Source organism: Jaculus jaculus, chromosome 13 (genome assembly GCF_020740685.1).
Source record: "Jaculus jaculus isolate mJacJac1 chromosome 13, mJacJac1.mat.Y.cur, whole genome shotgun sequence".
NCBI classification, from domain to species: domain Eukaryota; kingdom Metazoa; phylum Chordata; class Mammalia; order Rodentia; family Dipodidae; genus Jaculus; species Jaculus jaculus.
The window spans coordinates 71,207,375-71,222,855 of NC_059114.1; the positions used below are offsets into that span (position 1 = coordinate 71,207,375).

The 15,481-nt window shown below is 44.6% G+C and overlaps 1 protein-coding gene across 1 annotated transcript in view; it reads right to left on the reverse strand.

The window, feature by feature from the left end:
• Skp2 (S-phase kinase associated protein 2) overlaps window positions 1-15,481 on the reverse strand; it is a 32,479-nt gene that overhangs the window by 15,148 nt on the left and 1,850 nt on the right. The window contains exons 3-4 of the mRNA XM_004652505.3: window positions 4,703-4,814; window positions 1,174-1,317 (exon numbers count right to left, since the gene is read on the reverse strand). Of these exons, the coding sequence (XP_004652562.1) occupies window positions 1,174-1,317; window positions 4,703-4,814 (256 nt within the window). The remainder of the gene's footprint in view (window positions 1-1,173; window positions 1,318-4,702; window positions 4,815-15,481) is intronic.

The window sequence follows — 15,481 nt, forward strand, 5'->3', positions numbered from 1 at the left end:
GCTACTAGCTAATTCCCATTCATTTTTATACGGATGTTGCTGCCAATAAAGTCCCAGTTAGAAAATGACTGCAAGAATGAACTGGATGTGTGAGACCAGGAGACTGAGCTTATCACAACTCCTGGTTTCTGCAGAAGACAGTAGAGAAAGAAGTTTTAAAGGAAGGCCAACTTTAATTACAGATAGGCTACTATGGAAGTACTTTGAAGAAATTCAGGTGTGGAAGATTTTAGGTAATTAGAAACGAGTTTGAAAGCGATAGTCCAACTAAAGATGAGGATCTGAGAGCCCCGAGCACAGATGGGGTATACAGGACATACAGGACAGCTTGAGACCGGCCTGTGGGTTAAGAAGGCAGCCAGAAGCAAGTTCTGGAGTGAACAACACGGGGACAAGGCTGAGGAGGAACGCCAGGGGAGTACACAGGGAGCAGGAGATGTGGTCTGGACGCTGGACAGAAGGGGAAAGTTAGAGCAGGGAGACACGCTCTACTGCCTTTGGCTTGTTTTATCTTCTGTATCTAGCTATTCTTCTCAGACATCAGATAGCACGAGACCTTAGTATTCCATACTTTTCAGCACCAGAGAAGTAATTTTTCAAAACAGTCTACAAAACAAACAAAAAGAAAGCATTTTTTTCAGGTTGCAGATCTGCCCATGACGGGACAGAAAGCCCACGTGCCAAACCTGATCCTCTTCCCACGTTACCATCACAAATGGGCATCGGGGAAGAAGTAGGTCTGCCTCTGCTGCTGAGGCTCGGCCTGGCTCCTGCCAGGGGCATCCACAATCCCACTTGCTAAATGAACACTGTTTTTGTTTTGTGGAATTGGCGGGGGGGGGGGGGGGGGGGGGTGGGGGGGGGACTGATCCCAGGGTCTTGCATATGTTAGACAAGTATTCCACTACTGAACCACACCCTCAGATGTTCTAGACCAACAACTCTGACCCTGGAAAGAGCCCAACAGGAACTCTAAATTAAGATGGGGATGATGTCACTATGACTTATGCCATGTTTCCAAACAAGGGCCGTAGGCACAAAATGCAACTTCCACCCACGTTACAGGTGGCTGGTCACAGGTTGCAAGGCCAGACAAAGAGCGGAGTGCGCTCTGTTTCCACTGCAAGATTTGGAGTCATTTCCAGGGGAGTGCCCCCCCCCTTTTTTTTTTACCTGAAATGTTCAACCAATGGTTGGTCCATAAATGATCGTGGGCAGCGGAAGGCAATCACCCCTCGAGACAGCAACCGAACAGTCACATCTGGGTGCAGATTTTTACCTGTGAGATCTAAGGTCTGCCAGAGAGACTCATCAAACCTAGAGAAGAGAAGGGGGTTGATTTGGTTAAGATGACCACAGTGAATGCTGGGAGCCTTCAAAGTCACTGCTAACATGAAAGACATGGCCATTAACTCTCCTTGAAGCAAAATGTGAAGAAATGCTCAATACTGCAGCTAATGTAATTCTGAACGTGTACTGATTCTAGTATCAATAGGCTTCTAATATATATATATATATTTAATATTTTGGGCATTTTGTTTATAAAAGCCAAGAGGTGTGTGGTTTTTATATATTTTTAATTTAGATGGTCCAGTGCTAAAACTAGCTTAAGAACCTAAAACTGGACAATAAAATTCCATCATTCAGTCCAGTATGTCAAGTTTACAAATGCTTTCAAATTGATTGTGAGGAGGTTCTAAACTTTTAAAAATGATCTCACCTTTCATTTCTGTTAACTCTGACAGGTTACAATTTCTAGAAGTTTCATGATATAAATGTAAACAAAGATAGAGAACTTAGCACTATTTTATTATGAGACAACATCTAGGGAAAAAAATGCCACATTGGCTGTGCTTTGTACACTTACACATATGCACGTACGTGTACATACTAATGTTAGAGGGAAGGGGACAATGTGAAATTCTGCAGTGTTTCTGTGATAAAAGGGAGGTTTTAAAATGTACTGAGCAGCATGGTAAGAGAACATGCAGAAAGCAAGCACATGAGGAAACATTCTAAATATTGGGTCTACTAAACTAGTGTTTGAAATCAGTGTGCCAGTGGCCAGAGTTTTGAAATCATCTTATGATTTGACAGTTTTTATGGGTAATCAACCCAATTAAATGTAGAAACAGCCGGGCGTGGTGGCGCACGCCTTTAATCCCAGCACTTGGGAGGCAGAGGTAGGAGGATTGCTGTGAGTTCGAGGCCACCCTGAGACTCCATAGTGAATTCCAGGTCAGCCTGGCCTAGAGTGAGACCCTATCTTGAAAAAAAAAAAAATGTAGAAACACACAGCAGCCAAGTCTGAGGATGTTTGTGAGAGTTTCTGGATTATGTCACTTGAGGTGGGAGACCTACCCTAACTGTGAGTAGCATATTCCATGAGCTTGGGTCACGTGCTAATAAGGAGGAGAAAGTGAACTTAGTACTAGCGCAGCAGCTCTCCCTGTGTCCTGAGTGTGCACTGGATGTGAGCAGATGTCACGTTCCTGCTGCCACGCCTTCTCTGCCCGAGTGGGCTGCATCTTGCAAGCAGTAAGCAGAAATGAACCCCTCTGCAAATTGCCTTTTGCAGAAAGCAACTAATATAGTATCATTAAGAACGCGGGCACAGATAACAAACCCCTAGGACAGTCTATTTCTCTTTTGCCTTAATTAAAAACTTCTGGAAAAACACGATACCAGATCATGCTCTGATTATCTCAAACTACAGCTTCCCTGACATTCTAAAACTATTGTGGGAAATTTATTGTTATTTTTGTTTATTTATTTATTTATATTTTATTTATTTGACAGAGAAAGAGGGAGAGAGAGAAAGAGAGAGAATGGATGTACCAGGGCCTTCAGCCACTGCAAACAAACTCCAGATGTGTGCGCCTCCTTGAGCATCTGGCTAACGTGGGTCCTGGGAATTGAACCTGAGTCATTTCGCTTTGCAAGCAAATGCCTTAACCGCTAAGCCATTCTTCCAGCCCAGAAAACTTATTTTTAACATGAAAAGGAAGATGAATTCAGTAGCTATACAAACCCTAAGCCAAATATATTATAAGCTATGGCTATCAAGTTTCCCAGACTTTAGACTGCTGCTTTGCTATTCGTTTCTCAAATTATTGTTCCTGACCTTGTATTTTCTTCAGCTCTTAACATGATACAAATGTTGTTACTTAAGACTATAGGGAAGATGAAATTGATAACAAAGCAGGTCAAGGTTACAGAGCAGCAGATGCACAGGATAAGCAAGTCTTGGGAAAGAATGTATTGCATGAGGACTAGTAATGTGGTTCTGGGTTTGGGAGTTTTCTGAAAGTAAAACTGAGATGATGGACATGCTACCATTTCACCATCTGTAACTACAACAAAACATCACATATAACTTAAGTGTCTGCAAGTTTTCGGAGTGGACAAATGTACAGCTAGTGAAAAAGAAAATCAAAATGAGCTCCTTAGGTGGAGATGGAAACTGCCAGCGTCCAGGGCTGCACACCTTGCAAACGAATCAACTCCTACAATTACTTGTGCTGTCTTTTTGCCAGCACGCAAAGCAAGTGGTTCCTGCTGCCCAAGAGTGCAGGTAAGTGGAGAAGGAAGCCAGCCGGATGAGCTGCAAACACTAAACAAAGACCAGAGAGCAATGCAGCTGGCAACTAGTTCTAATTGCAAAACCCTCTTAGAGCCGGGGTGGGGGGTGGAGCTCACTGGAGGAGCTCTTGCCTGGTGCCCCTGAGGCACTGGATCGTAGCTGCTCCATCTAAGGAACAAAGAACATTTTTCTCTTGCCTCACAGTGGTTACAGCTTTCCCAGTTCACCATCAGCACCTGAAAAGTTTTGTCAAAGAAAACCCCAACAAACCCTGAGTTCCATGTGCCCGGGAGGCGGGCAGGCGTGGTGCCGGCTCTTCACCACACTGTCACGAGGACCGCTGAGGACCGCACATTCAGCGTTACTCTCAGGGACAGAGCCAGGCTCCAGAGTTGGAGCTTGCTCAAACCACGCAGGGCACAAAGGACAGAGGTGGGGCCAGAGCCTTGCAAGACCCCTTGCTCTCAGCATTCTGCCTAGGCCAACCAGGCGTGCCTTTGCAAACTGGTGCTCAATGCAGGGCAAAGAGGCTGCTAAGAACAGGACAAGTGTCACCTCCAAGAGACTCTTCACCCCACTGGGAAATGGAAAACACTGACTACGGATAAAAATGTTTGCCTAAGCTGGGTGTGGTGGTGCACACCTTTAATCCCAGCACTAGGGAGGCAGAGGTAGGAGGATCGCTGTGAGTTCGAGGCCACCCTGAGACTACAGAGTGAATTCCAGGTCAGCCTGAACTAGTGAGACCCTACCTCAGGGGGAAATAAAATGTTTGCCTAGGGCTGAGAGAGATGGCTTAGTGGTTAAGGTGCTTGACTATGAAGCCTAAGGACCCAGGTTCGATTCCGCAGGATTGAGGTAAACCAGATGCACAAGGTGGTACATGCATCTCGAATTTGATTGCAGTGGCTGGATGCCCTGATGCACCCATTCTGTTTCTATCTGCCGCTTCCTATCTCTCTCTCAAATAAGTAAATAAATAAATAAATAAATGTGAATAAACAAATTAAAAAAATATGTTTGCCTATTTCTTGATTTTTTTTTGTGTGTGGTTTTTAGTTTCACCTCACAAAAACAAACAGTTTCCTCTTCCCTTCCTCCTCCATGAACAATACTCACGCGAGGCGATACCACCTCTTGCAAACCCCAGAGACTCTCAGCAGCTCAGGGAGACACAGGCAGGAAAAGATCCCGAGGAGCAGCTCATCTGGAAGGGAGTCCCACGAAACACCTGCCAAGGCACACACAAGAACACAAAAAACATTTACATATATAATTTCCATGACCATTCTTCTTCCCTGTTGAGGCTCTCTTCAAGTACACACAACACTGGCAGGGTTTCACCCAAACTGAATTCCGCATCCTCTCATGTGCATTCTGTCACACGGGCACCATCTTACCCCTGCATTGAGCGTCTCACTTGCTCAGCAGTGAGAAGACAGAATCAAGAACACTTTCCCAGTTGTTCTGCCCCTCAGCTCCAGCCAGCATCAAAGGGGAGAAAGGGGCATTACAGCGACACAGAGCAAGTCCCCAGCCCATTAAGATACCGCCATGAGTCAGTAAGGAAGGTCCCCTTTCCCTCTGCCGTGATCTTATTGAAAAGGTAATTGAACTGACCCTATATCCCTCTTCTTTCATGGGTACAGAAATCCCTCACTTCTTCATTCAACCAACATTTATAGATGGTTCCAAAGATCATTTCCGGTGTTGGGGGAAGAGCAGCAGAGAAAAATCAGGACTGGTGAGATCCTGTACCTTCTTGAAGCATCCGCGTTAGTGAGGGCAAGAAACACTCAAAGGCATTAACAAGACACCACAGGAGGCTGAGGTAGGAGGATCGCTGTGAGGTCGAGGTCAGCCTGGACTAGAGTGAGACCCTACTTTGGAAAACAAACAAACAAACAAACAAAAAAGCCCACCACTACTACACTATATGATCGGGCTATGCAGAACAATTCACCCAGATTCAGGGGCAGGCACTGTGTCAGGGGGCTTTCGTGGGATGGTGGTCACTGCGTGACCCAAGTGAGGGAGGAAGCCCCAGGACCAAGCATGTACGCCTTTGAGGAACAGCAAGGAGAGTGGGGTGGACAAGCAGAGTGGTGGTATCAGAAACCAGACTGGTACAGTCATAGGAATAAGGCCTCTGGCTTTGAATTTAACAAGGAACTACTAGCAGATTCTGAGCATAGGCATGCCAGGTTTCATTTATGTTTCCAAACGCTCTTGTTGGCTGTGGCGTTCACAACAGACTGCCCTGGAAGGGGAGAAAGGCAAATGCAGGTTTTCTTTCTTTTATCAAAGCAGTCTCTAGGTGGCTATTCCACAAGCCTACCTCCAGCTACCTTCTAATTCCAGTGATATCCTCTCCCTCCCACCTTGGTACTGCTTTTAAAGAATGGGCACATCACGGGGCTGGAGAGATGGCTTAGCAGCTAAAGCATTTGCCTGCAAAGCCAAAGGATCCCAGTTTGACTCCCCAGGACCCATATAAGCCAGATGCACAAGGGTGTGCATGCATCTGAAGTTCGTATGCAGTGGCTGGAGGTCCCGGCATGCCCATTCACTTTCTCTCAACTAAATAATAAAGAATGAGCACATCAACCAGGCATTGTGGACAGGGAAGTGGCCACAAGACTGACTAGCACTAAGGAGAGTGACATGGGGCAGCTGCTGCCCCTGGCTGTTTCCCTAGGACCATTGTGCCAGACCTTCAATTAGAACTTCCCCATGGAGCTGCCAAAAACTTAGCTATATCCACAGTGATTAGCACAAAATCCAACCTTTTCCGGCTAGGGCCTGACTCATGCTGTTTACCTAAAATCAAGGTGCTATTACCGCTCCACTCCTCTAGAAGACCTCCTGTGACAGGCATGAGAACAGGCCATGAACAGACCACAATGTCATTAAATGATGAAATACTTATCTGTTTAGGTCCAACTGTCCACCAGGTATTGTAAAGAAGCTTTTTTCTTTTGTTCTTTTTACATTCTTTGTATTTCTGGGAACTAAGTTTGATCTATTCATATATTTATGGAACAGGCTACAATGCCAACATTTGTTCTATGGATACAAGATTTTAAAAAGCCCAGTCCCAATCCTCATTCTACTCAATTTGAGAAAGATAAGCAAGTAAGACATTTCAGTGAAGTGTCATGAAAGGTTACTAGGAAACCCAGGGTGCTGTGCAGCACAGGAAACTGAAAAGTGGTTGGCAAAGCATTCCTGCAGGCGATGGGCGGTGGTCCCTCTCGGCCCCCTCTATGATTCTTTCCCCCTCTCTTTTGCATAGGTCTCATGTACCCCCGGCTGGTCTTGAACTCAAAATACAGCTGATTCCTGATCCCTGGGTCTCTTATCTTTGAAGTGCTAGAATTACATGCATGCACCACTGAACCTGGCTCTGCTGTCTCCCTGTAAGGCACAAAAATTAAGGACTGACTGAGGTTCTGAAAGTCACAGTGTCAGGGACAAAGGCAGATAATCCATGTTGACCTTGGCCCCTGACCTGGGGAGGCAACCTGAGGTTATGCCAAAAGGCATCTTTGTGTGGTAAGCTTTCTGTCACTGCCTCAAAGTCTTCAGAGTCAACGTGTCAACATGGGCAGAGGACACAGGCTGTCAAACCAGGTTACTGCTGCCCCCCAAGTCAAACAGTCAAATGGCAGGGTTTTCTTGAGTTCTTCTCCATTAGATCTTACTTTTCTGATCTCTCCAGCCTCTTCCTGTGCTGATCAGACTCTTAACACTGATCTGGCAAAGAGTACACAGCTATTCTGAATCCAGTGTTGAGCTTTTGTGGTGATCTGTGAAGACCATGAAGATGCCTTGTGTGTAGTTTTCCCAGTATGTTTGAGAATTACTGTACTGAGAACTCAGCTCAGCTTTTATCAGAACACTGGCCATTTTGCTCCAAAGCCCCTGAACTTGGGCAACGTATCTAATCTATTTTTTTCATTATTTATTTGAGATAGAGAGAGATAGAATGGGCATACCAGGGCCTCCAGTCCCTGTAAATGAACTCCAGATGCATGTGCCATCTTGTGCATCTGGCTTATGCGGGTTCTGGGGAGTCAAACCTGGGTCCTTAGGCTTCGCAGGCAAGAGCCGTAACTGCTAAGCTATCTCTCCAGCCTATCTATGTTTTCTATCGGCAGGAATAAGAATAAATGAGTTTATCTTGCAACTTCATTGTGCAATTTATTGTGTTCATTGTGACAATTAAATGATGCACAAGGAAAGATTTTAAGTAATGCAGTGGCGACTTCTTCCCTGGACTCCCCTCCTTTCCCATTAAATTTACACATTTTCCTTTAGTGCTGCTCAGAATTTTCAATAGGCAAAATCCCACGATCAGAAGATGGTTTGGAAAAGGCCATGAGGGACTTACCCAAGCCCTCTATCTACCTCTTACTGACCTTGAGGTCTCCAGAAGCAGCTCCTGAGGGCAAATGATGAAAGAAAGCACTGGAAAAAGTGGAGAAGGGAGACAGGAAGGGAAGGGAAGCAGCTGGGGCATGTTTTTAAGCAGGCTGTCGCTATGGGTTATGTGAGTTCAAACCCCCAGGGGACTCCAGGAGACCACGTGGAACTTGCCCCAGAGCTGTCCCATCTGAGGGCACAGGTGCTGGCTGGGGGAAGAGTGCATTTCTGGTCCTTGCCTTGGAGCTCAGTGTTAACTGCCTGGCATTCCTTCCAGAGAAAGGTCTCATACATGGTCCCACATGTATTCAGGAGAAAGCCTCTGGCACTAAGAGAAGGGCCCATAACCAGTCAAGGAGCTATGGTGTAAGCAGGGCACCAACAGGACCCACTGAAGATGATTGGAAAAGGAAATTAGGAAAACTGGCTGAGAAATGTAAGGCAGGTGAGATAAATGGCATAAATTATCACATCCTGGGAAGACATAAGAAATCAGAAATAGAGGAGTAATAGGAAAATTTGGCACGGTGCTGACTGCAGTCTAACCAACCCAGCGACAAAAAGCCCTTTAAGAAAACGGTCTTGAGCTAGAGAGATGGCTTAGTGGTTTAGGGGCTTGCCTGCCAAGCTAAAGATCCAGGTTCAATTCCCTGGTACTCACAGAGGCCAGACGCACATGGTGGCACACACATCTGGAGTTTGTTTGCACTGGCCCTCTCTCAAATAAATAACAACAACAACAATAATAATAAAAAGAAACCAGTCTTGAGTGAGGAAGCTTTGTGCTACAACTTGTGTCTTCATCTGGCCCATTCCTGGGTTACCACACAAGTCCCACACTCGGATTTGCACATCCAGCAGTGTACCATGTCTGGCACATTCTTGGCACATGATAAATATTTGCTCAACTCATTATACGTTTTACTCCTCGTTCACACAAATTGTGAGTGTGCTAATTCTTAGTGTGCCTGGGAGTGCCCTTTAACCCACTGACTACTACACACCCAGTGCTTAGGACAGTGAATATTAGAAACTGCCCAAGTATTATTGTGTCAAGGAATGACAATCATCCCAGAAAAGAATGCTGGCTTTACTTTAAATATATGCAAGACTGCTGGCCTCTTAGGACCAGTTACTTCATTTATAAAATGACAAGGATGACTTTTGCCTCTAATTGCAACAAATATTTCATAGGTGTCTGACTTGTGAACTAGTGCTGGAAGCTGGGTATGAGCCCTAACTCATGCCCGACAGTCTCACTGGAAGTGGCTAGTTAATACATACATGAGCTAACAATTAAAACCTCCATTTATTAGAAGCCCTAAAGTCTCCGGTCCCTCTTAAACCAGAATTGATGCGTATCATTGCAGCAACCTGTGTACTAAGTATTAATCTCATTTTAGTAGTGGAGTTAAATAACTTTACTACGGTAATATGACATTGCCCTGTGTTCTGAATAGTACTTAATAATTCTACCATTTTAGAAAAGGTGAGAATTAAACCTGCCCTGATATGGAAAAGAAAGCGATCAGGGATAGCAAGGTAGTGGTGGAATTAAAAGAGAGTAAGATACAGATACCAACGGCCCAGGATAAGCACATCCTCAGCCGAGATCCAGCTATCCAAGCCTCCACTCGGCTGCCCACACAGGACAAGCCCGATCCCAGAGGCCTGGGTGGAGGGGACTCAGCCTGGAATTGGCTGCTGTCCCAGCAGATGGGGCAGAAGTTTGTCTTCAATGGTTGCTCGAATGGCTGAAGTCCAGACTGCAATACACTTAATCTAATTTGACTTGCCATATTTAATTCTCAAAACATCAGCCATCTGTTTCCTGGATCCTTTCTTGACAGCATGACTGGCTGGTCTGTTTGCAAGCACAGGAAGGGAGAATCCAAAAGTCTTCTCTGTTTGCTTTGTACTCCAGCCCGACACAAAGGGACATATCCACCACCTCTTCCACTTTCTTGGGTGCAAACTCAGCTTTCCAAGTCTTCTGGGAACAGGGCACAGGATCTTCTAAGTATTGGGGAGTTCATTCATCTCACTTGGTCTATTATTTCTCAGAAGGTCACTGACATTCAACATTCAAACTGCACAACCCAAAGGATCCTAACCACCTCCAAACTTAAGTTCTTCAAACTGCTCTTCAGCTGGGCATTGGGACACACACCTGTAATCCCAACACCCAGGAAGCACAGGCAGGGGGATCCTGAGTTCAAGGACAGCCTTGGATACACAGTGAGAACCTGTAACCATTTAAAAATCCATCCATCCATCATCTCTCCTCTTTAGGAACTGAGGATCAAATTCTATTGCAGGAGAAACAGTCATGGATATTTTGGTGCTCATGCCGACTGTCTGCTGCTTTCTCTCTTTCCTTTCTTTCACTTTTTTTAAAGTATTTTGTTTTCTTTTTTAAAATTCATTTATTTGACAGAGAAAGGGGAGAGAGAGTGAGAGAGAGAGACAGAGAATGGGCACACAAGGGCCTCCAGACACTGCAAACAAACTCCAGATGCATGTGCCCCCTTGTGCATCTGGCTTACGTGGGTCCTGGAGAATTGAACCAGAGTCCTTTGGCTTTGTAGGCAAACACCTTAACCACTAAGCCATCCCTCCAGCCCCTTTCTTTCACTTTTTAAAATTTTATTTTTGTTTATTTGAGAGTAAAAGGTAGAGAGGAAAAAAAAGAAAAAGGCAGAGAAAGAGAATGGGCATGTCAAGGCTTCCAGCAGCCGCAAATGAATTTCAGACGCCACTTTGTACGTCTGGTTTACATGGGTCCTGGGGAGTCAAACTTGGGTCCTTTGGCTTTACAGGCAAGTGTGTTAATGGCTAAGCCAACTCTTGAGCCCTCTTTTATTTCACTTCTTTCTTTTTTTTAATGTCCAGGGGTGTTCATCTCATAATTGCTTTCCCTGGCTTGTCTGAGCTAGCTCCTCCTCCCACATTTTCCTTTTGGGGAACTGTACGGATGCCTGCCTTCCTGGATGGGTTTTCCTTCCTCTTCCCACAAAAAAAAATAAAGACAAAACTCGAGGCTGTGCTAGGCTTAAATATCTTTGTACTTTTGGCTAAATGGGCATGAAACATAAAAAAGAAAAATAAACACACAGCAAAACTAGTGAGTAGACCATTTAGCCCCACACCCCTTTATTTCTACAGAATACTTGCTCAACTCTAGAGGATGTAAAGATAAGCAAAAAAACAAGGAAAGCGGGCCCTGGAGAACCAGGTACAAGGTATGAGCTCCATGAAACCAGGGTCTTGCTTATGTCAGCATTATGTATTCCCAATCCCCAGAACAGAACTCAAGAAATACTTGCTATTCAGGCCATGGTGGTACATACCTACAATCCCAGAACTAGGAGGTGGCGGCAGGGAGGAACGCTACAAGTTTGAGACTAGGCTGGTGTATATTAAAGAAACTACAAAAGAAAGAAAGATGAGTAGAAAGTCCTATAAACCTCCTACAGAACTGGGGTTTGGGAACTGTTAGCTAAAGCCCTTAGTGGAGCATGAAATTAACGTAGTATACCTCTGACCCGTCTTTTTTTTTTTTTTTCTTCAAGAATACAGTAGAATAGATTATCTTCAGAAAGGAAGAGAAAAAGCTCTGTGAAACTCTTGTTTCAAATACACACCCAGACTGGAATGTAAAATGTATTTCTTACTGGTTAAAAATCATTGAGCAAAAAATAATGTTTGCCTTAGGGTATTAAAACAGATTCTCAGGCTCAAGGAATCCTTGGCTCAGAACCTCAGGAATTTTGCACTTTGAACAAGTTCTAAAGTTCAGAGTCTCCAATCTGAGGGAGAAAACCTTTGTAGGGTCTGGAATTCAAGCAGTCTAACAGCCAGGGGAGACCTGATCAACATATTAGTTCAGCCACATTTTCACGGCCATCACCTGTTGGAAGGGCAGGGGACAGGCATCTAATGACCACAGATGAAAAGTGATCGTCCTCTTTCTGCTTGTTTCTGGCCTCACTTTTGTACCACTTCCTTCCAGCTCCTTCTGTACAGTACACTGATCCCAAGGGCCAATCAGATCTGCTCCGGTATAGCTTGTCCATAGAGCTTTAATCTTCCAACATGAACAGATGAAGAATTTAGTTGCCAGATGTGCGGCTGGAAAGGGGCCTGCACAGAAAGCTCCTGCTTAGCAAAGAACCAACAAAAACATAAACCTGGGGCCAGTCACCAGATATCTATGTACAACAGGTGTGGCCTGTCCTACCCTAATCCTGGCAGAGCTCTTAGCCATCTGTCCTGACAAATGCAGGCAAAACTCCTTGAGAAGAGGAGCCACACTGGAGGCAAGGCTGGCTTCTGGGGGCTCATTAGGATCCACCCACAGCAGCTGCCCTCAGCCTGGCTCACTGAGCCCACGCCTTATCCACATAGAGGCCAAGGGTTTCTCCTGTCTCCAGTGCCTCTTTCTTAGGGCATCACAAAACTAAAAGTCACTATTTTTCCTCTCTCATTTCAAACTTAAAAAAAAAAAAAAATTAGAGGGATGGAGAGATGGTCTAGAGGTTAAGGTGCATGCCTGCAAAGCCTAAGGCCCCCGGTTTGATTCTCCAGGTCCCACATAAGCCATATGCACATGGTGACGCATGAGTCTGTAGTTCGTTTGCAGTGGCTAGAGGCCCTGGCATGCCCATCCTCACTCTCTTTCCCTCTCTCTGTCTCTAATAAACAAATAAGTAAATAAAAATAAAATCGTTTAAAAAATATTAGAGGGGAGATAGAGAGAGAGAAAGAGAGAGAGAATGGGGACACCAGGGCCTCTTGCCACTGCAAACGAACTCCAGACGTGTGCGTCATTTTGTGCATCTGGATTTATGTGGGGTACCGGGGAACTGAACTCTGGCCTATCGGCTTTGCAAACAAACACTTTTAACTACTGAGCAATCTCCCCAGCCCACAATGTCCACTTTTGCTGAGTGTAGGACCATCCACATCCACCAGGACGGGAATGCGTCACTTCTGCACAAAGGGCTCCCTCTTCTTTGGCACCTGTGGGCACTCACCAACTAAGCACTCAGGTTGCTAGCCTTGGCAGCACCATATATATAATATACACTTGCTGTCTTGGGAGCTGCTCTACATTTTCTGTCATTTCTTTTCAACTTCATTTGTAAACTCCTACAAGATCGCAATGCTCCTTTTTGCACTTCTGTCTGGTTCCCAAAGTGTTTTGCTTAAAAAATGACATTTTCACTTATTGTCACTATGAAGGTGAAAGGACACACAGTAGTCTTACTTCATGGCAATACCCAACTTAATCAAAATCTGTTATCTTAGCAGACAACATCTTTCACCACACATCTGGTTGGTCAATCATGAAATTGTTAGTGGTACATTTCAGATGTTATTAACAGCAGTCACATTAAACTTTTATTCTTTTTAAACTTTTAAAAAATTTCTATTGATTTATTGGAGAGAGAGGCAGATAGAGAAAATGAGAATGGGCATGTCAGGGCCTCCAGCAGCTGCAAAGCGACTCCATACACATGTGCCACCTTGTGCATCTGGCTTACATGGATCCTGGGGAATCAAACCTGGGTCCTTTGGCTTTGCAGGCAAGTGCCTTAACTGCTAAGCCATCCTTCCAGCCCCACATTAACTTTTAAAGAAATAAGGTTCTACACTAACATGGTCAGACTAACAATATTACAGACAAAAGATAAGTCAACTGGCCTCCCAAATGGTTGTCAATAATATTCACTGGGTCTACATACTATTAACACACTATCAACATATCAAGAGTTTCATGTGCACTTTCACAGCAATGAAGTGAGGATTATTACTCCAATTCACAGGTGAAGAAGTTAAGGTGCAGAGAGCTCTAGCATCCTTCTCAGGTGGATAAATTACAGTGTAAGGATTTAAATCTAGATTTGTTTGAACTCACCACCACAAGGATTAATCCTATAATAATTACTAATGTTGTTAGCATTATTATTGTAGGTTTGTGTTTCACTTTTTGAGACAGGATTCACTATGTGCCCCAGGCTAACCTCAAATTCTCAATCCTCCCTCCGCCTCCTGAGTGGTGGTGGGACTATGTATGGGAGCCATCACACCCAGTATTCATCTAATTCTTGTTGTGGATTTATGTATCTTAACTTAGGCAAAGTTCCCTTTGTTTAAAAAAAAAAAAGGATTAAGACAAATATTGTCAAGCAATCAGGCAACTAAGAAACCAGATGGGGAATTTAGGGATCTGCTTGGTTCTCAAGACTCCACCTTCATTTCTTTGTTAAATTTTTTTTTTTTACTTTTTATTTGAGAGTGACAGAAAGAGGGGGAGAGAGAGAGAGGGGGGGGGAATAGCTGTGCCAGGGACTCCAGCCACTGCAAACGAACTCCAGATGCGTGCACCCCCCTTGTGCATCTGGCTAACATGAGTCTTGGGGAATGGAGCCTTGAACGATGGGGTCCCTAGGCTTCAGAGGCAAGCGCTTAACCACCAAGCCATCTTTCCAGCCCCCACATTTACGTCTTTAATCCCTGTCTTCTTTCATTATTCACCTGATTTCAGTTTAGACTTTGATCACCTCTTCTATGGATATCAACATACCCTAATTTCTTGTATCTCTAAAATTAAAATCTATCCAGAATCTAACGACTATTTAGCACCCCATATGGCTTACAACGTCTCCAAGCTCCTATCCTCCACCTTCTGCAGTTCAATCTCTACTCATCAACGTGTCCTTTTCAAAGGTTCAAGGAGCCACATCACAACTCTGGCTCAGTACCACTCCTGCCCAGTCTTCCCTCTATGCTGGCTGCCCTTCCCCACACTGCCCTTTCTCACACTACCTCAGGTATATAGACAGCTTCCTGGTTCATCCTTTTCTCCAGGATCTTGCAAATGACTGTTCCCTTTGCCTGGGGGTTCTTTCTGCTGAGGTATGTGCACGACATACTCCCTCACCTCTTTCTGGCCTTTGCTTAAAGGTCACTGTCCAACTAAGGCTTTCTGTCAACACCCTATTTGAAGCTGCAAATTTTCTACACCAAGACTTCCCCCTCAGCTTACTCTATTCCTGTTGTGAGCCATATCATTTATCACCTAGCACATCAGAGAACATGTATTTATTCTGATTCTTAGATTCCCTCACTAGAATGTTCTATGAGGCCAAGAATGTTTACATTTTGCTTACTGCAGTATCCTCAGCACACAGAACAATGCCTAGCACATAGCATGAGCTCAGCAGATATTTGCTGAATTACTGTTTTAAATGACTGCAAGAAAAAAAAAAAAGCTGACAACCCCACAGAGGTCAATGCACTGCATATACCTCATAGCTCTCAGTACCTCTTGGAGACACTCATTAAACTGCTTGAGAAATCAGGGAGTGGGGAGCCACTGGGAGGGGAAATATCTAAGTCCTGGATCTTCATTCATTCTACTTCTGGGAGATGGAACTACTGATAAGGTTAAATTATCAATCCATAAAA